Source organism: Mytilus trossulus, chromosome 8, assembly GCF_036588685.1.
Source record: "Mytilus trossulus isolate FHL-02 chromosome 8, PNRI_Mtr1.1.1.hap1, whole genome shotgun sequence".
NCBI classification, from domain to species: domain Eukaryota; kingdom Metazoa; phylum Mollusca; class Bivalvia; order Mytilida; family Mytilidae; genus Mytilus; species Mytilus trossulus.
In genome coordinates this window covers 74,752,534-74,772,803 of record NC_086380.1, presented here as the reverse complement: position 1 = coordinate 74,772,803, position 20,270 = coordinate 74,752,534, and the positions used below count along the sequence as shown (strand labels likewise).

The following is a 20,270-nucleotide window of genomic DNA, read 5'->3' as shown; positions in this document are numbered from 1 at the left end:
TAGTTGTTATTTATTGAGCTGTTCTGTTGAGAAGGTTATATTAGATAAAAGGAAACCTTGATGTTTATATAGATTATGAGAAATAACAATGTATTAAAAGAAAATCGTTACTGAAATTATGAGTGCAACATTTTATTATTTCGAACAGATACTGTCTCATTTGAAGCTAATAAAAACTGTGCACTACAAATGTTATTTCTGAAAAGTATTATGTTTGAAGTGGTTCTTCTTCCGGTAAGTGGCCAACGTCAACTGGTTTGGACTATTCTGCCACAAAACATACCTTGCTGCCCGTCTTTGCACCATGTCTAATCTGTGGATGTCGTTTTGTTGGTATGGGTCCCATACTGCACTAGCATATTCTTAAGTAGGCCTGACAAGGGACATATATGCTTTTTCTTTAATTGGTTGCCACTGTTAATGTAGGAATTGACATTGGCAACTCTTCATTTATAGTTCTGTTATTCATTATCTGTTCATCTGTATTATCTACTTCTGAATATGGATGGGTTTGTCACAAAATCCTTTCTGCTATATAATTGTGTAATTGGATTGGAAAAGAAACAAAAACATTAGACATCTGTATGGTATATAATGAATTTGATAAATTATTAAAATTAAAATTAAAAAAAAATGAAAATTGAGAATATTATATACATAAATAAAAAAAAAAAACTACCAAAGAGCACTAATATGCTTTTTAAAAACTTGACCAAATCAATAATATACTGATTTAATCCTATTTCCTGCTTCCTTTTATTGATCAGTTATAAGTTATGAGATAGATTATTGAAGTGTATACATCTAAAACTTCAGCACTTAGATTGAATTAGTAGAAACTTAAGAATGCAGCCTAAACCGTTTAAACTTATATTTGTAATTTAAGAAAATTGCAAAATGACTTCAAATCCTGAATATTTTATAGTGATCTTCTTTACAGTATATTAAATACACGTTTTGTATATATACCCATGCCAGTTTAAATAAAAGAATTGAAAATTGCTTATCGCTGCCTTTTTGCTAAGCACTAGGCATTTAGGAGAAATTGAAAGACAGTTAGCCTGGTCTCTTCATAAAATGGTTGGGTTGTATGTCTGCCTACAGACTAACCTTGTTAACTAGCACATTAAGGTGGTACCTAACACTACAGGGAGATAACTCTGTAAAGTCAGCTAAACGTTTAAATTTTGTTGTGTTCTAAAGGGAATATGAAGCTTCTTAATGATCAAAATTGGTGTTTGTCAAACTGCTATATAACCAGTGTAATTTTTCTGACAAAATGATTGGTTCAGAATTTTTGAAATTTTTATATTTTGGTTTAAGGGTGAAAGTAAATACTTTGACAAAATTTTATAAAAAAAATTAAACAAGCCAAATTGATTTTAGTGAAAGTGTTGGGTACCACCTTAAAAAGCCACTCAACATTTCATTCTAATACAATGCAGGGTTCAAATTGATAAAAATGTTGGCACCTTGAATACACAGTTAACTGGCCACTGAATGTTTAATATCCATCCATAAATTTAAATTATATTCTTTGTTTTATTTTCAGTGTTGGCGACTGTTGCCTTTGCCTTTTTGTTGTTGCCTATGTGTCAGTATATTATCAAACCCTGCTCTACAGGCCAAAAGTAAGATATTGTATTGTTACGGTCATGAATGTTATTTATATATAAAAAAGATGTGGTATGATTGCCAATGAGACAACTCTCCACAAGAGACCAAAATGACACAGAAATTAACAACTTCAAATCATCTAATGGCCTTCAACAATGAGCAAAGCCCATACTGCATAATCAGCTTTAAAAGGTCACAAAATGACAATGTAAAACAATTCAAAAGAGAAAACTAAGCATGCTACTTGAACATGTTTCAATTATGTTTCCATATTTGGTGTTCAGCAAGAAATTTTTCACTTATTAAAGGTAAGATTCTGAATACTATTTGACTGTAGTCCACACATATGAAATTAGATTTTATATTAAAAAAAACCAAATAAATGAACATGTGGGGATTGATTACATAAAAAATGTTGTACTAAGGAACCTCAATTATAGTATAATATGTATATCAAATGGGAGATGATAATCCGCCCATGAGTAACCATTATTACAGTGTTTAGTCACAGAAATGTAGTTTCTATAAATGGATCTTTGATTACGAAGATAAAAATGGAACTGAAGAAAAAAAAGTAAATTCAAACATACCTTGATTTCAATAATTAACCCTTTCAACGCTATACACGGCATATGCCGCGATGACGTACACCGTTTGCCACTGCTATTCGCGGCATATGCCGCGATGAAAAAGGATTTTTCATTAGGACTCTTAAACCATTCGGTTTTCATTCGGGTTCTCTCTTATTTTTCATCGTTTGAATCTAGGATATGCAAGGTCTCATTTGCGCTTGAAATCCCGACAATTTTTATAGTAAAATCATGCAGTAGAAGGAAAATAGAAGGAAAATAAAAACAAATATTTTGACAAATGATTTGATCGATCATTAAATGGCGGAAATCGGAAACGAAGCTGTAAATATGGAAAAATTTCAGCATTTCCTTGGCGAAACTAACAACGAGGATTAGTTAAAAGGTTTCTTGTTATCTCAATGTATTTATTACATTAAGTTCGTGTGGGAAATATGATTTGATCGATCATTACGAGGCGTAGAAAAAGGGGGGAAAACGGAGGTTGACTGAAATTTTTTAGGACGGAGCTATTTATTTGTGCCACTATTACATAAAACGTTATGTATGGTACAATACGCTACGGAATCAGGCAACTGGTGTCTTCTTTACAATATGGCAGATAAAACAACAAAATAAATGAAGACTAAAAGTAGTTTTTATTCAAAATTCAACACAAATGTAATAAATTACACCTTTTACCTGTTAATTACCTGAAAACGCAGGTAACCTGATAAAAATTTCAGTAAAATAATTGCCTAACATTACAGTTAATGCTCTCCTGAGCATTTTTCATGCATTAACTTTCTCTGTATCTCATATAATAAAAAAGATACAGCAGTCTGAAAAGGAAAATACTGTTCTAATGAATGAACTAAAAAAAAATGCAGCAGCAGCAGCCATTTTTCTATTTTTTTGTGTAGCGTTGAAAGGGTTAACATATATGCAAACATAAGCATATATATATTCTATAATAACAACTATTTACTAATTTCTAAACAGTACTGATATAAATGATATAAATTGTATTATTGTAAATTCAGAAATTTATATTTTTGCGTTCTGTAATGTCTGTCATATTTGATTAAAATGCGAATTTAATTTTTGCCATTTGAGAAAATTGTGTTTAATTCATTTAAAAATTTTCAAAATGCGAGTTTAAATTATTGTGATTAAAACCCTATCGCGTTTTTTGGCAATAATAAAAGCATCACAATAGTTAACAGGCTATTATTTGAACTTGGAATTATTTTCAATTATGGAATTTGCATAATTTCTTGTGCTTGAAATTGTTTAATAAATTCCATGTTAATTCTGTACTTTAATGTTCTGTGCCGTGCACAACACTTTCTATTACAAAGAAGATAGCACATTTTCAATAGAACTAACTGTGCCGCGCACAACACTATCTATACAAAATACATTGAATATAAAGTGTTATGAACAGCTCAAAACATAATAATACAAAATAAACCTGGAATTTATTTAAAATTTCAAGAACAAGAAATTTTGAAAATTCCATAATTGAAAATAATTCCAAGTTCAAATAATAGCATGTTAGTTTAAGAATTTACATTTTTTGATGTCTGTTGAGTATTTTTCTTTTGTCTTTACAGAATATCATTTGGAGTTTGTGGCAGATTTACAGCAGCAGAAATAATGTCATTTTGTTTGTCCTTTTTTATTGTGTGTATATGGGTATTGACTGGTCACTGGCTCCTTATGGATGGTAGGTTTTATTACAACAGGGAACAGGCTGTACTTTATTACGCAAATGAATACTCAACAGTAACATTTACAAAAAAATTGAAAGAAAATGAGAAAATGTAACTTTTACATGTTACAATGTGAAAAGTAATTTTTATAAAAGATGAAAAAAGTACTGTAAACCAACTTATTTTCGCGGATACTTTATTTTGCGTTTTACCCTTCTTAGACCACTTCACGGCTATTTAATTTCACAATTTTCTGACTTACTTGATGAAATTTAAATAAGGAATGATCCAAGTTTTAAATATTTGCGACAATCTATATTCGCATTATTTTTTACTTGCCAAAGTCGCGAAATGAAATCGCTCGTGAAAATAAGTTGTTTTTGTCGAGCCTTCGACTTTAGTCGAAAAAGCGAGACTAAGCGATCCTACATTCCGTCGTCATCGGTGTCGTCGGCGGCGGCGTCCACAAATATTCACTCTGTGGTTAAAGTTTTTTAAATTTTAATAACTTTCTTAAACTATCCTGGGTTTGTACCAAACTTGGACAGAAGCTTGTTTATGATCATAAGATAGTATTCAGAAGTAAATTTTGTAAAAATAAAATTCCATTTTTTCCGTATTTTACTCTAAAATGGACTTAGTTTTTTCTGCGGGAAAACATAACATTTACTCTGTGGTTAAAGTTTTTAGAATTTTAATAACTTTCTTAAACTATCCTGGGTTTGTACCAAACTTGGACAGAAGCTTGTTCATGATCATAAGATAGTATCCAGAAGTAAATTTTGTAAAAAAATAAATAAATTTTTTCTGTATTTTACTTTTAAATGGACTTAGTTTTTCTGCGGGGAAACATTACATTCACTCTGTGGTTAAAAGTTTTTAAAATTTTAATAACTTTCTTAAACTATCCTTGGTTTGTACCAAACTTGGACAGAAGCTTATTTATGATCATAAAATAGTATCCAGAAGTAAATTTTGTAAAAAAATATATCCATTTTTTCTGTATTTTACTTTTAAATGGACTTAGATTTTCTGTGGGGAAATATTACATTCACTCTGTGGTTAAAGTCTTTAAAATTTATATAACTTTCTTAAACTATCGTGGGTTTGCACCAAACTTGGACAGAATCTTATTTATGATCATAAGATAGTATCCAGAAGTAAATTTTGTAAAAGGATAACTCCACTTTTTCTGTATTTTACTTTTAAATGGACTTGTATATTCTTCCAGTTAACATTACATACAGTCTGCAGTTAAAGTTTTCAAAACATTTATTAGATTCTATAACTATCCTAGATTTTTACCAAACTTGGACAGAAGCTTCTTTAATACAATCATAAGATAGTATCAAGAGGAATATTGTTATTGATTTTTTTATCATTGCTGTTGAGCCTGCTACTTACAGCAAAACTAGGCGAGACACTGGGTTCTGCGGAACCCTTACAAATTTTTTTAGTAATCTAAACTTGTTTCTTTTTGCTATACATCAGTGTTTTATCGGTTCATACTTTGGTAAAAGAAAGGTGATAGATACCAATGGGAAATTCAGACTCATAAGTTGAAAATAAATTGACAACTCCATGAGTAAAACAAATTAAAGACCAACAGAAAAACAACAATACCCTAAACACAACATAGAATACTGAAGACTGGGGCTACATGAACCCCTCCAAATACTGGGGGATAGCTGTCAGGTGCTTTTGAAGGGTACGCTTTAGCTAAGTACTTATTTATATGAGATGGGTTTATTTTCATTGTTTTCCCTGAAAAATTAAAGGAACATATTGGTAAAGTATACATTGAATATATAAGTAATTTTATTTTATTTCAGCTTTAGGTATGGGACTATGTGTAGCCTTTATAGCGCTAGTACGTCTACCAAGTTTAAAAGTATCAACTTTGTTGTTAGTAGGATTATTAATTTATGATGTATTTTGGGTAAGTTTTTGTTTTTTAAAGATAGACCATCTTTTTGATCTAAATAAAAAAAGTTCTATATTGTATGCATTCATGAAAAAAAAAAATGCATTGGAATTGAGTTTTTTGGTGAACATAACACTTTGGTGTTGGTTTTTTTTATGACTGCTTTCATTAAAAAAAATATGCAACTTTTAAGTTGGCAATGATTTGAAAAGTTTTTTTAAGTCCGTTCTGTCTTCTGTCCATTAATCTGTTGGTCCTTTCGTCTGTGCGTCTGTTCTTTCTTCCCTCCATTAGTCTGTTCGTTCGTCCATCTGTACTGCTTCCAATTTTTGGTCGAGCTAGTTTTTTATGAAGCTGAAGTTTATAATTGTTATTGGTTGGACGTTGAAACGCTGGTGTGTATGGTCATGTGTAAATTATTATTTTTTATCCAGATTCACTTTTATTGTCAACTTCTATACATATGGATTCTGAAAACTTTAAAGTCATTATAGCAACAAATCTTTCAATATATATATTTATATATTAAGCAGTAAATAAGGTATTTGAATATCTGATCAGTTGACTGTAAAAGTTTTCTTTGGCTACAGCTGATATGTTATTAAAGCATGAAATAGAAATCCTTGAATTAGATGATACAAATATGTTATTTGATACCACTATAGAATTTTTAGTTCAACAAAGTAAGAAATTGATTTGATACTGTGTGCAGAATTGTAAATGTCAGACCAAATCTGGTGTTATCATTACAGCTAATTTCCTAAAGCATGTAGAGCAAGACTTTAGTAAGCTTGCTTGCTCTGTTTTTATATTGTACAGTCATTAGGGTAACACCCAATTTAATTCAAATATTTTATATACAGGTAAAACATTGCCTTTATATATTATTTAAAGATGTCAATCTTATTTACAAAGCTTGTATTAACAATTATACAAACAAAGCAAGCAAGCCAACCAAAGTTTTGCTTTACATGCATTAGGAAATTAGCTGTAATAGTTATTATTTGATTAATATTTCTATATATCTATTTCATTGTACTCAACTCTATACAAAATGTCATATTATTGTGACCTTCAAAAGATTTGATATACAATGTTTACAAAAACTGATAATATTTAGATGATATTACTACTGTCGGAAGAAAATCACCCAACAATATAAAAATGATATAAGAGATGTGGTACATCTATCTGCCAGATTTCAAATAACATAGAAATAAGGTAACTGTACAGCCTTCAACAATAAGAAAAAAAACTGACCTTGGAAAAAAATGGATGACATGAGAATTTGAAACAGTTCAAACTAAAAAAAAATAATGGCATATATAATAATAATGCAATTTACGAAAAAAACAGACATGAACCAACAATAATATTCCCACAATAATGTTATGTACTTCATTTCATGCTTATTCATGACATAGACAACCATAGATAAGAATCTAAGTTATTGAACTAGTTTTGTTTAAAGGGAAGTAATAATTTCCATCATTTACCATTGTTATTGTTATTTATTCTCTATTTCAGGTATTCTTCTCTTCCTATATATTTAGTGCCAATGTTATGGTTAAAGTAGCAACCAGACCTGCAGAAAATCCTGTAAGAATTTACTATTTCATGTCTGTATTTATTGGAACTGTTGAAAAAATTATAATCCACTCTTCTCTGCCATATTAGATCAAATGAATTGGTATTTGGTTTTTTTTTCTGTCAAGCATGCAGCATTCAGGGTTAAGAGTATACCCGTAGTAAGGGGTAACAAATAAGCACTGTTAAAGTCAATGTTCTTTTCAAATTGTGACTGTTAAAGTCAAGTTTGTGAGTCCAACAAACCCCCATTGGAAATTCCTGGCTACAGGCCAGAAGAGTCTATTAAACTTAAACACTTTCTAAAACTGAAAAGCAAATAAACTTATACTGTAACCAACTTATTTTTAATTTCACAACTTTCAAATTTGTTTCATGAAGTTAAATATGGAAAGATCCAAGTTTAACATATTCACAATGGTTTATATAAGGGTTATTTTTCTACCAGAGAAAAAATTGTAAAATAAATCGCTCATGAAAATAGTTCGCGTACAGTAGATATCACAACAGTTGAAAGCATGATTTGTAATCCAAAATAAAAAGTACACCCATTTGTTCCTAGTTATGACAAGAAAGAATATTAACATCTGTTATAACATTTATTATATTTAAGGAATGACTAATATTTTTTCTGTTTATGAAAAAATAACATAAAAAAATGTGTGCACCACATTTTTATATTATTTCAAATAGACAGAAAAAAATATTACAGTCATGTCTTATAATTTAATTCTAAATTCCATTTTAAACCGAAGAAAACCATGAGAAAACATTGGTGATGTCACGGTCACATGATTAAATTATGTCTATAGGCTGATAACAAAATAACATCAGCCAATCAGAAGTTGCGTTACATTCAAAATTGAAATATTACATTTTAAAGGATTTAGAGGTCAAATGAATTAATAACAGTGTTCATGTTATACTTTGAGGTAAAAATGTTCTATTTAATTTTTAGGTTGGAATGTTTGCCAAAAAGTTACATTTAACTGGTCTCGTCAGAGATGCTCCTAAACTATCACTGCCAGGAAAATTAGTGTTTCCAAGGTATGTTTAGTTTTATAAGTATATATATTAAAATATTATGAGGTAAAATATACATCTTACAAAAGATATTGAAAATTGTAAAAAGAACACAGGAAACTTAACCTGTACAGGGTACACCATCCAATCAAATAAACACAAAAGAAACTAATTTAACATTATGCTGCAATTAACTGAATTATGCAATTTACTGAATTATGCAATTAACTGAAGTATGTGAATAACATGATTAAGTGGAATCGACTGAATAAGAGTAACAGTACTATCTTCAAATCCTATAGTGCTATATAAAAATCACTAGACTGTCAACAGTGAGGTTGTGAGTTCAGATCCTTCGCATGGCAGGTGCGTTGGACTATATTCTTGATTGACTGGGTTTGTTAGTCTGTCAACAGTGAGGTGAGTTCAGATCCTGCACATGGCAGGTGCGTTTGACTATATTCTTGATTGACTGGGTTTATTAGTCTGTCAAAAGTGAGGTGAGTTCAGATCCTGCACATGGCAGGTGCGTTTGACTATATTCTTGATTGACTAGGTTTGTTAGTCTGTCAACAGTGAGGTGAGTTCAGATTCTGCACATGTCAGGTGCGTTTGATTATATTCTTGATTGACTAGGTTTGTTTGTCTGTCAACACAAAGGTTGTGAGTTCAGATTCTGCACATGTCAGATGCGTTTGATTATATTCTTGATTGACTGGGTTTGTTAGTCTGTCAACAGTGAGGTGAGTTCAGATCCTGCATATGGCAGGTGCGTTAGACTATATTCTTGATTGACTGGGTTTGTTAGTCTGTCAACAGTGAGGTGAGTTCAGATCCTGCAGATGACAGGTGCGTTTGACTATATTCTTGATTGACTGGGTTTGTTAGTCTGTCAACAGTGAGGTGAGTTCAGATTCTGCACATGGCAGGTGCGTTTGACTATATTCTTGATTGACTGGGTTTGTTAGTCTGTCAACAGTGAGGTGAGTTCAGATCCTGCACATGGCAGGTGCGTTTGACTATATTCTTGATTGACTGGGTTTGTTAGTCTGTCAACAGTGAGGTGAGTTCAGATCCTGCACATGGCAGGACTATATTCTTGATTTACTAGATTTGTAAGTTGTTAGTTCTCTCTTGGCATTGGAAGAGAAATAAAAAGCTTGTGCTAGCAAATAGCCGATAGATTCACTAGATAGATAGATAGATACTTTATTCTCTAAAAAACTAACTAAATACAAGTTTACAGAGAAACATACAATATAAATACAGACACACTAATTAAGGTAAACAAATACAGTTAATATGATGACATACATGTTTAGTAACGTGTACAATTAATGATTGAACTCAATAGGAAGGAAAAATGATCTGTAAGATGCTTATGCGATTACAAAGTGGCATTTAACACCAAGCAGCAATTTTATTGTTTATCCAAATGTTGATTATATAAAATTGTTGATGATATTGTTTTATTATTTAATTTCAGTATGCAGAACTCGAGCCATTTTTCCATGTTAGGACTAGGTGATATAGTATGTATTATAAGTTTTGTAGTACATGTTATAGAAATGTTAAAGAATTGCCTTTTTTTTCATAAATCATTAAAGTTTAGGGTAAAATCCTGACAATTTCAATTGGTAGAGTAATTCAAAACAAATGCAAAGGATAACAAATGTTCAGGAAAAAGGCTAATTATGTATGTTTTTAAATCACATGTATTTAGGAATATGTCAAGTAATGTTGAGATTATTAGTAAAGAACATCAAGTTAAAGACAGTTATCTTCCTTGTTTTTACTTTTATCAATTCATTCTGATCAAATAAAGCCTTTCTCAAATCAGTAAGTGAAATGGTAAAACATTTATTTTCAGGTAGACTTTTTCTATCATTTTACCAGTTTTTGCTGATTTTGTGGGACTTAAATTTCAATACTTACTCACTTTGCTTGATTATTCTTAAATACGAGAATTTCCACTTGGCAGAAATTCATAACAATTAACAATCATATAATTTTCTACGTGGGAAAGACCATATGTAAATCACTGCATCTACTGAAGTCATCGAATTTGTGTTGATTTTAAATGTAAAAAAAACCATATAAAAATGAAGATGTGGTATGATTGCCTATGAGACAACTATCAACAAAAGACCAAAATGACACAAACATTAACAATTATAGGTCACTGTACAGCCTTCAACAATGAGCAAAGCCCATACCGCATATAGTCAGCTATAAAAGGCCCTGATAAGACAATGTAAAACAATTCAAACGAAAAGGTGTTTTATATGCATGTAGAAATACTATAATAAAGATTTTTTTTTTACAGGTAATGCCAGGCCTGTTGTTATGTTTTGTTTTACGTTATGATGCTTACAAAAAAGCACAGATGATTTCTGTAGAAACAGGAGTTCCCCCACCCCCTACTATGGTACAGCGGCTTACATACTTCCATTGTTCACTGGTGGGATATTTTCTAGGTAAGTAAGAAACATAGACAAGATAAAATTTAACACAGAAATGGGGAATGTTTCAAAGAGACAATAACCAGATCAAATAAAGGAAAACAGCTAAAGGCCACCAATGGGTCTTCAATACAGTGAGAAAATACTGGTCTTGGAGGTGTGCTTCAGCTGGCCCCATAACAAAAGAATGTACTAGTTCAGCGATCACAGACATCAAACTGCAAAATATACAAAAGAATGTGTCAAAGCTGAAGGACACCAATGGGTGTTCAATACAGCAGGAAAATCCAGCACCCTAAGCAAAAATTGTACTAGTTCAGCGATAATGGACTTCATACTAAACATCCAAATATACAAAAGAAACTATTAAAAATAAAAAAATCATACAAAACTAACAAAGTCCAGAGGCTCCTGACTTGGAACAGGCTCAAAAATGGGGCGGGGACAAACATGTTTGTGAGATCTCAACCCTCCCCTTATACCTCTAGCCAATGTAGAAAAAACAAGCACACAGCAATATGCAAGGAATGCTTTACCACTTTATATGAACATATAACAGAACCTGTTGTAATATCTGCTTGCAATTGTTCATCAATGAAAAGATTTGTTGCTGTAGTATCAAAATTAATAATACTTTAATTATAAAACTAAGATGTGGTATGATTGCCAATGAGACAACTTTCCACATGAGACCAAATAACGTAAAAGTGGACAACTATGGCATGAGATCAATGGTACAATTATTCATTGTTATGTTGAAATATAAAATGAATTTTAATGGCTTAGAAACAGGTAGAATTAGAAGCCTTGCCAGGTGTTTTGACCTGAGTACTACTCACTGAAAATGTTATATAAATCAAGGTGATATGTGGTCTGTGCTTGTATATAACAAATAATTGTATGGTCAATGCAAATTGACTGCTCAAATAGCAGTTGAAGTATGAAAAATAACATGTCATAAGAATGATTTATTTTTATCCTTTCCACTATAGATATATACAAATGTTAAAGTGTTCTCTAGTTGTAATAAAAAGGGGGTGTTATTAACAAGAAGCTTAGGTCTGTTAACAATAACTGTAATACATGTAGTATGATAGACAAATCTTATTTTTCAGGTTTATTAACAGCGACTGTGTCCTCAGAAGTATTTAACTCAGTTAATCTTGTTGTTTTTACAGGTTTATTTACAGCGACTGTGTCCTCTGAAGTATTTAAAGCAGCACTCAGTTAATCTTGTTGTTTTTACAGGTTTATTAACAGCAACTGTGTCCTCAGAAGTATTTAAAGCTGCACTCAGTTAATCTTGTTGTTTTTACAGGTTTATTAACAACAACTGTGTCCTCAGAAGTATTTAAAGCAGCACTCAGTTAATCTTGTTGTTTTTACAGGTTTATTAACAGCGACCGTGTCCTCAGAAGTATTTAAAGCAGCACTCAGTTAATATTGTTGTTTTTACAGGTTTATTAACAGCAACTGTGTCTCCAGAAGTATTTAAAGCAGCACTCAGTTAATCTTGTTGTTTTTACAGGTTTATTAACAGCAACTGTGTCCTCAGAAGTATTTAAAGCAGCACTCAGTTAATCTTGTTGTTTTTACAGGTTTATTAACAGCGACCGTGTCCTCAGAAGTATTTAAAGCAGCACTCAGTTAATCTTGTTTGTTTTTACAGGTTTATTAACAGCGACCGTGTCCTCAGAAGTATTTAAAGCAGCACTCAGTTAATCTTTTTGTTTTTTTCAGGTTTATTAACGGCGACCGTGTCCTCTGAAGTATTTAAAGCAGAACTCAGTTAATCTTTTTGTTTTTACAGGTTTATTAACAGCGACTGTGTCCTCTGAAGTATTTAAAGCAGAACTCAGTTAATCTTTTTGTTTTTACAGGTTTATTAACAGCGACCGTGTCCTCTGAAGTATTTAAAGCAGAACTCAGTTAATCTTTTTGTTTTTACAGGTTTATTAACAGCGACCGTGTCCTCTGAAGTATTTAAAGCAGAACTCAGTTAATCTTGTTGTTTTTACAGGTTTATTAACAGCGACCGTGTCCTCTGAAGTATTTAAAGCAGAACTCAGTTAATCTTGTTGTTTTTACAGGTTTATTAACAGCCACGGTGTCCTCTGAAGTATTTAAAGCAGCACAACCAGCATTATTATATTTAGTTCCATTTACATTGTTACCCTTGCTAACCATGGCGTATCTTAAGGTTGGTAGAATAAAGAGATTTTTTCATGGTGTACCAGTTTTGATAGCTTTTGTTTAGATTTGATTGATTGTTGGTTGCTTAACGTCCAGTGGCAAATATTTCATGCATAATCAGGATGAGAACAAGTTCACAATAAATACAATAGGTAGGTTGATACAATAAAGGCCCTCTGGGATGATGGTCGAGGAAATTTGGACTGCCACTAGAAATTGAGGGTATATTGGATGGGGACAGAAATTTTGCCTTGCAACAGGCCACCTATGGACCCCTCATAGAGTTGTTGAAAGGGTTCTTAACGTGCAAAGAGCGTGGTACTCTCTTTACACGAGGCATCTGATTTAACGTCCCCCCTTCTGACTGGACGTGACTGCAAACTTGATATGACAAAAATTAAAATCGCATTTTAATCGCATATCCTAAAATGAAAAAATCACAATTATACTGCACACAATAATTTCTGAATTCACAGGACTTGAAGTGCTTGTATAAGTTCATGTAGTTGGACTGCATTACATGTATTACATAAATTATAACCTTTCCTTAACAAGATAAAGCAAACATCAAAATTGTTATTCAAAAGAAAATATATTGCACAGTATTAACGGGGAGATCTTTTATGAATGTTGAGGCTTTGGATGTGAGCTCTAATCTATTAACAATTCTTTTGATTTACAAAAGATCTAAGAAGAATATGGGAGCATTGGTTGTACACATTGGCTCTTACTCAGTCTGTGCCACACTGTTTTGGGGTTTGTGTGACCGAAACAGTTATTTGATTTTTTTTTACTATATTTTCAACTAAAAAATCTGAAAATGTCTGTCTGGCCGAATGATTTCTTGTCTGACATTTTGTCAGTCAGACACAGTTTGGGATACACTGTCTTACTAACATTGTTTCTTCCATTTTACAGGGAGATCTAAGAAGAATGTGGCATGAACCTTTCTTAGCACATACAACACCAAAAGACGTTGATGTATAAAACATAAAATGCCAAAAAAACACATGGCTAAAAACATTTTATTTATGAAGGCATTTGAACAGTGGTACTACATTAGCCAGAAATTAATAAACAGTGGAATAGACCATTTTATTTATGTGGGCATTTTGACAGCGGTACTGCAAATACCAAACTTGAATAAATTTGTGGAAAGACCGAATTATTTATGTACATGATGTAGGTGTTTGGACTATGGTACTGCATGGTATAAAAAATAAATAAAAATGACATTCTATACCCGATTGGCAAAGGAAATTTCACACATTATTCAGTAACAACTCATTTTCAAACTGTTGGTATCAACAACACAGTGGGAATTATTCACTTGTTTTAATAATAACTTTGTGTTTGTTCTTATGACGAATAATGAATTTCTTGAATAACGGAAAAAACTGTTCATATATTCTGTCAAATAATGAAAAGTCATAATTAGTGTGCATTGAATCAGATTTGATCGTCAAATACTGTCTGTTTGTCTTCCTAGATATTTAAATGTGAATTTATCAACAGAAACATTTTAGTAGAGATGAGCTGAAGTCAAATACATTCACTGTTGTCATGGTAATTGTGAAACTTTGAACAACGATATGTGTGTTTATTTTGGAGAATTTTTCAAGAAAGGAATTTAAAATTCAAGTGAGCTGACTTCCAGAGGTATAAGAGATGTTCTTAAAATATTTCCATCAGCCAAAATGTATTTGTTACAAGATGGGAACTTTTCATCGATGTACTGAAAAACATTGTAGCTGCAGTGTGAACGACTAAATTGAAGTTTCACTGTGTGAAAACATTCAAAGATCTGCACCTGTTTTGTTGGTGAAATCATAACATACTTGTATTTTTTTATATATCAAGATGTTCTTTTTCCTTTGTTGTCAGTGGTGTTAGAAAGGGATCTTGTATAGTATCATAATTGTTTTCATTGTTTTTAAATGACATTTGTCACTTTGTTTTAGCTAGTCAGGTTTTCAGGGAAAGGTCAGAAAGAGGGACAAATGGTCTTACATTGTGAGACTTCGAATGTTAATTTGACTAAATTATGACTTCTTCATTTACAATTAAATTTTAGTATACTTTGTGATAAGGCATTCTTTGGTACATGAATATGTCAGATTTCAAACATTTTTGGAAATAAATGACAAAATAAATGCACAACAATTTCTGTCTGATATAAACTCCAATGCAAACCAAATTGTAAAAAAAAAAACTGCATAAAAGTAGTCGTCGAGGATGTTCACTTCTTTCTTTAAAAATAACAAACTTTGTAAAAAAAAAATACAATTAAAAAAGAAAGACAAAAAATGAAAGGTCTGAAAGTATATGATCATGTGACAATGTAGGATCACATGACAGTTTATCCTCATGTGATATTGTCTGATCATGTGACAGTGTCTGATCATGAGACTGTATGATCATGTGACAGTGTAGGAACATGTGACTTTATGATTGTGTGTTAATGAAAGATGGTGCAATAGATTTGAATGCTTATTTCATTAATGTGTTTGTGTTTAGTTTTAATAGATATTTAATTGCTTACTTACTTTCGGGACATCTAATTGGACTTAAAAATTGGGTAATTTGTTACTTAAATATGGTGCTTTATGGTACAATTTTTTTGTCATTTGTATACAATTTAATATGTTTTCAATATTTTTGTATAACAGGAATTTTTTTTTTCATGGTTAAAATTTTGATGATTTTTTTTGTGTTGCTTTGTGCCAAGAATCAAATGAAATGAATTATCATGTCTGCAGCATAGCTAATAAAATGCTGATAATAGTATTTAAGAATGGCAAGCTGAAATTGTCTTTGGTTTTAATAATTTTGTTTGAAATATTCCAAATAATTAAGAGGTGTGAACCATTTCATTGGATTTATACTTTACTTAAAGTCTTGGATAAGCAGTGTAAACGTGTTAGATTGATATCAAAATTATGGAATTGTCATGATTGTACGGAACTTCTATGTAATTAAATAATGAACAAGGAGACAAAAAATTAAGTGTACCCAAACGTTGTTTTATTTTATTCAAATATAAATTAGATGCATAGAGAATTAATCGGAAGATATGTAACAGTAGATAGTATTCCATTCAATATCATCCTAACAAATTCTATTTTCATGAAAAATTTCAATTTTGTTTACTATTCACCATTTGTAATTACATTTTAGATAGTTCATATCATCAGACATATATTTTAATTCTCATTTCACATTATTTTTGTATGAGGTCAAAAAAGTTAAATTTCTCATTTTTAGCCCACCGGGCCCAAAGGGCCTAGTGAGCTTTTCCCATCACTTGGCGTCCGTCATCCCTCGTCCTGCGTACGTTGTCGTTAACTTTTACAAAAATATTCTCCTCTAAAACTACTGAACCAATTCCAACCAAATTTCATCTGATTGATTCCTAGGGTATCTAGAATAAAGTTCGTGTTTTGATTCCCATTTCATCAAAAAACATGGCCGCCATGGCTAAAAATAGAACATAATGGTAAAATGCAGTTTTTGGCTTATAACTCAAAAACCAAAGCATTTAGAGCAAATCTGACATGGGGTCAAACTGTTTATCAGGTCAAGATCTATCTGTCCTGACATTTTCAGATGAATCAGACAACCCATTGTTGGGTTGCTGCCCCTTAATTGGTAATATTAAGGACATTTAACTGTTTTTGGTTATTATCTTGAATATTATTATAGATGGAGATAAACTGTAAACAGCAATAATGTTCAGCAAAGTAAGATTTACAAATAAGTCAACATGACCAAAATGGTCAGTTGCCCCCTAGAAGTTATTGTCCTTTATAATCAATTTTTAACAATTTTCATAATCTTAGTTAACTTTTACAAAAATCTTCTCCTCTGAAACTATTGGCCCAAATTTTACCAAACATAGCCAGAATCATTATTAGGCTATCTAGTTTAAAAATTGTGTTTTGTGACCGGGCAAACCAACCAAGATGGCCGCAAGGGCTAAAAATAGAAGATAGGGGTAAAAGGCAAAAACCAAAGCATTAAGAGCAAATCTGACTAGGGTAAAATTGTTTATCTAGTCAAGATCTATCTGCTCTGAAATTTTTAGATGAATCAGACAACCCATTGTTGGGTTGCTGCCCCTAAATTGGTAATTTTAAGGAAATTTTGCTGTGTTGGGTTATTATCTTGAATATTATTATAGATAGAGACAAACTGTAAACAGCAATAATGTACAGCAATTTAAGACTAAAAAATAAGTAAAAATGACCAAAATGGTCAATTGACCCCCTAGAAGTTATTGTCCTTTATAATCAATTTTTAACAATTTTCATAAAATTTGTAAATTTTTACTAACATTTTCCACTAAAACTACACGGACAAGTTAATTATAGATAGAGATAATTGTAAGCAGCAAGAATGTTCAGTAAAGTAAGATGTACAAACACATCACAATCACCAAAACACAATTTTGTCATGAACTGTCTGCTTCCTTTGTTTAATTCACATATACCAAGGAGAGCGACACAGGCTCTTTAGAGCCTCTAGTTTGAAATAGATTTTAAAAGAACTTTAGTGCATATATCTAAGAAAAAGTGCAAGATTCAGTAATCATTCAAATGACAAAGATCATGTGTTTAAAAGGCATTTTTCAAGCAATTAAGCATAAGTTTAATTTTTCAATACAGAAAAAAAACCAGCAACTTCTAATTTAATAATAAAACAAAATAATAGGCTTTATGGTCATTCATACAACATTAAAGCTGTAAAAATATTTTACAGTCACACATACATTTGTGAAATTCCATTGACATACTAGCAGTCAGGGTTATACTTCTACAAGTATTTTTAATTTACTAGTACATTTGTACAGGTAAACTAGTTTGGAGGTAGGGTTAAATATCTACAACATTAAGAATATTTTTACATAGACATATTTTTGAAAGTAAAAAGATTTTATTTTCGTCTTTTCATAAATTTCTATTTCCTATTATATTGCTTTATTAGATTGTTTTATTGTCTTGTCATTAATATACAGTCAGATAGTTGTCTTTACTATTCAGACAGTATAATTTCATGGACATGAAAATCACCAGGTTCAATTATCTCATTTAGTAACCTCCTGGGAGCACTTTTGAAGGTCTTGGACATTTACTTAACATCTGTGTACAATACTTATGAGATAAAAAGTCGAACTCTAATTTGAAAATAACGTAATTTGAAAATAATGAGCTATCCATGTATGCTTTGTGTAAGCATTTTTTGACTTCCTATAAATTGATAATTTAAGCGGCTGTAAAAAACTAATACTTGTTGGAGTAACATATTGGAAGGGGAGACTATTCAATCATTGAAGATTAAGTAAGAATCATACAATTTTACTTTAATATAAAAGTTAATATGACTTACATCTTCATGGAAATAAGCATTACTTGTTGAAAACAAGGAATTATTTGAATCTAGAATAATTTTGAATTCTGGAAAATTGTTGAGAAATTTATGATGAAAACTAACCCAACTAAATAGGGTTAGCCATGCACGCATGGCTAAAAGGGGTAAGTTAGTTCATACTGAAATGATAGGGAAAGTAAAATTAACCTTAGCCATGTGCTCATGGCTAACACTATTTAGTTGGGTTAGTTTCCATCATAAATTTCTAATCAATTTTCCAGAATTCCAAATTATTCCAGATTCAAATAGTTCCTTGTTTTAAGTATAATCCTTTACTGAGTAGATTAGACAGCCTTAACTATATATAAGCTGAACATTTTGAAATTTTGAGTTAATTTTTAGAAGTAACTTCTATTTAACTTACTACAGATGGTTTCTGCTGATAAGGACTTTGTTTTCCTTCTCTACCATCCATAGATAATTATCTCATTGACAAATCACCCAATCATACCACTTCTATTGAATTTAGAATATTTACTTTTGTAAATGATAGATGCGTCACCATCATAGTAAGAACTTGTATGTAAGCATATTTTATATTTTCATGAAGATCATGTTATACATATTGTCATATGAGTTATCATTGTCATTTCAATGTTGATAGATACAAATTAAAAGAGCAGTTATGAATTAGAATAATTACAATTGTTCAATTACTGTGTAATTTTTATGATCATACATGTAATAATTAATGTATTAAAAGTATGGCAGATTTTTGATAGAGTTTCTTTTTATAACCCAGACAAGAACACAATAAAATGAATGATTATTATACAATTAAAGTGTTTAAGCTTGACGTTTGAAGGCTTGAATCATTGTTGCTTAATATGAAAAAAAACTTAAAAGATCACTTGGCCCGAAAGTCAAGTGAGCTTTTTCTAATCACTTGACATACTTTGTCGTCATCCATTAGGTTTTTCAAAAATCTTCTCTCAAACTATTGTGCCAAATTCGGCCAAACTTTGCCACTCTCATTATATTAGTGTCGATCATCCATTCCACAAACCTAACAACCATCGTTTTTCTATGTTGTGATGTATACTATTGTTTCAGAAAAGGGAGAAGGTTTGGTACCTTTAAAACGTTTAATCCCAGTGAAAATGTTTGCACCTGTCCCTAGTCAGGAATATGATGAACAGTAGTTGTCGGCTGTTTATGTAGTTCATACGTGTTTCTTCATTTTTGTTTTTGTATAGATTAGACGGTTGGTGTTCCCATTTGAATGGTTTTACATTTCTAATTTTTTGGGGCCCTTTATAGCTTGCTGTTTGGTGTGAGTCAAGGCTCTGTGTATAATGGTTTACTTTTATAAATTGTTATTTGCATGGAGAGTTGTCTCATTGGCACTCATACCACATCTTCCAATATCCAATGACTACAAGTAAACATGAGAGGGTGCAAGTTTTGTCTATTTTCTTGAAAGTCACTGTAGGTAGAAAATCTGACAACCATTAAAATAGTTCAGAAGGTTGATCTACCCTACATACTGTCTCAACATCAAAACATTCAGATGACTTCTATAGGAATTATTAATTATTAAATATTAATTTATTTCCTAATTCTGTTATGTTTGCCGATTGTCTTGAAAATCTTAATAGAAAGAGAGAGAAACTTGTTATGACAAAAATGATCAGCATCACAATATATATTAAAAAGACAACATGGTCCAAATGGTAAGTTAACTCCTGATTGTTATACAAATATTGTTTTCCTATTATTTGAAAACTATGATAGATTGAAAGCAATCATTTTC

The 20,270-nt window shown here is 31.2% G+C and overlaps 1 protein-coding gene across 2 annotated transcripts in view; it reads left to right on the top strand.

The window, feature by feature from the left end:
• The window catches only part of LOC134681401 (signal peptide peptidase-like 3), a 51,030-nt gene extending 31,797 nt beyond the window's left edge, over positions 1-19,233 (top strand). For both annotated transcript variants that reach the window (XM_063541011.1, XM_063541010.1), the window contains 9 exons: positions 1,553-1,631; positions 3,803-3,915; positions 5,734-5,840; positions 7,353-7,424; positions 8,371-8,459; positions 9,922-9,967; positions 10,762-10,912; positions 12,988-13,097; positions 14,009-19,233. In XM_063541011.1, coding sequence (XP_063397081.1) covers positions 1,553-1,631; positions 3,803-3,915; positions 5,734-5,840; positions 7,353-7,424; positions 8,371-8,459; positions 9,922-9,967; positions 10,762-10,912; positions 12,988-13,097; positions 14,009-14,077 — 836 coding nt within the window. In that variant the 3' untranslated portion in view covers positions 14,078-19,233. The remainder of the gene's footprint in view (positions 1-1,552; positions 1,632-3,802; positions 3,916-5,733; positions 5,841-7,352; positions 7,425-8,370; positions 8,460-9,921; positions 9,968-10,761; positions 10,913-12,987; positions 13,098-14,008) is intronic.
• Positions 19,234-20,270: the final 1,037 nt, after the last annotated feature.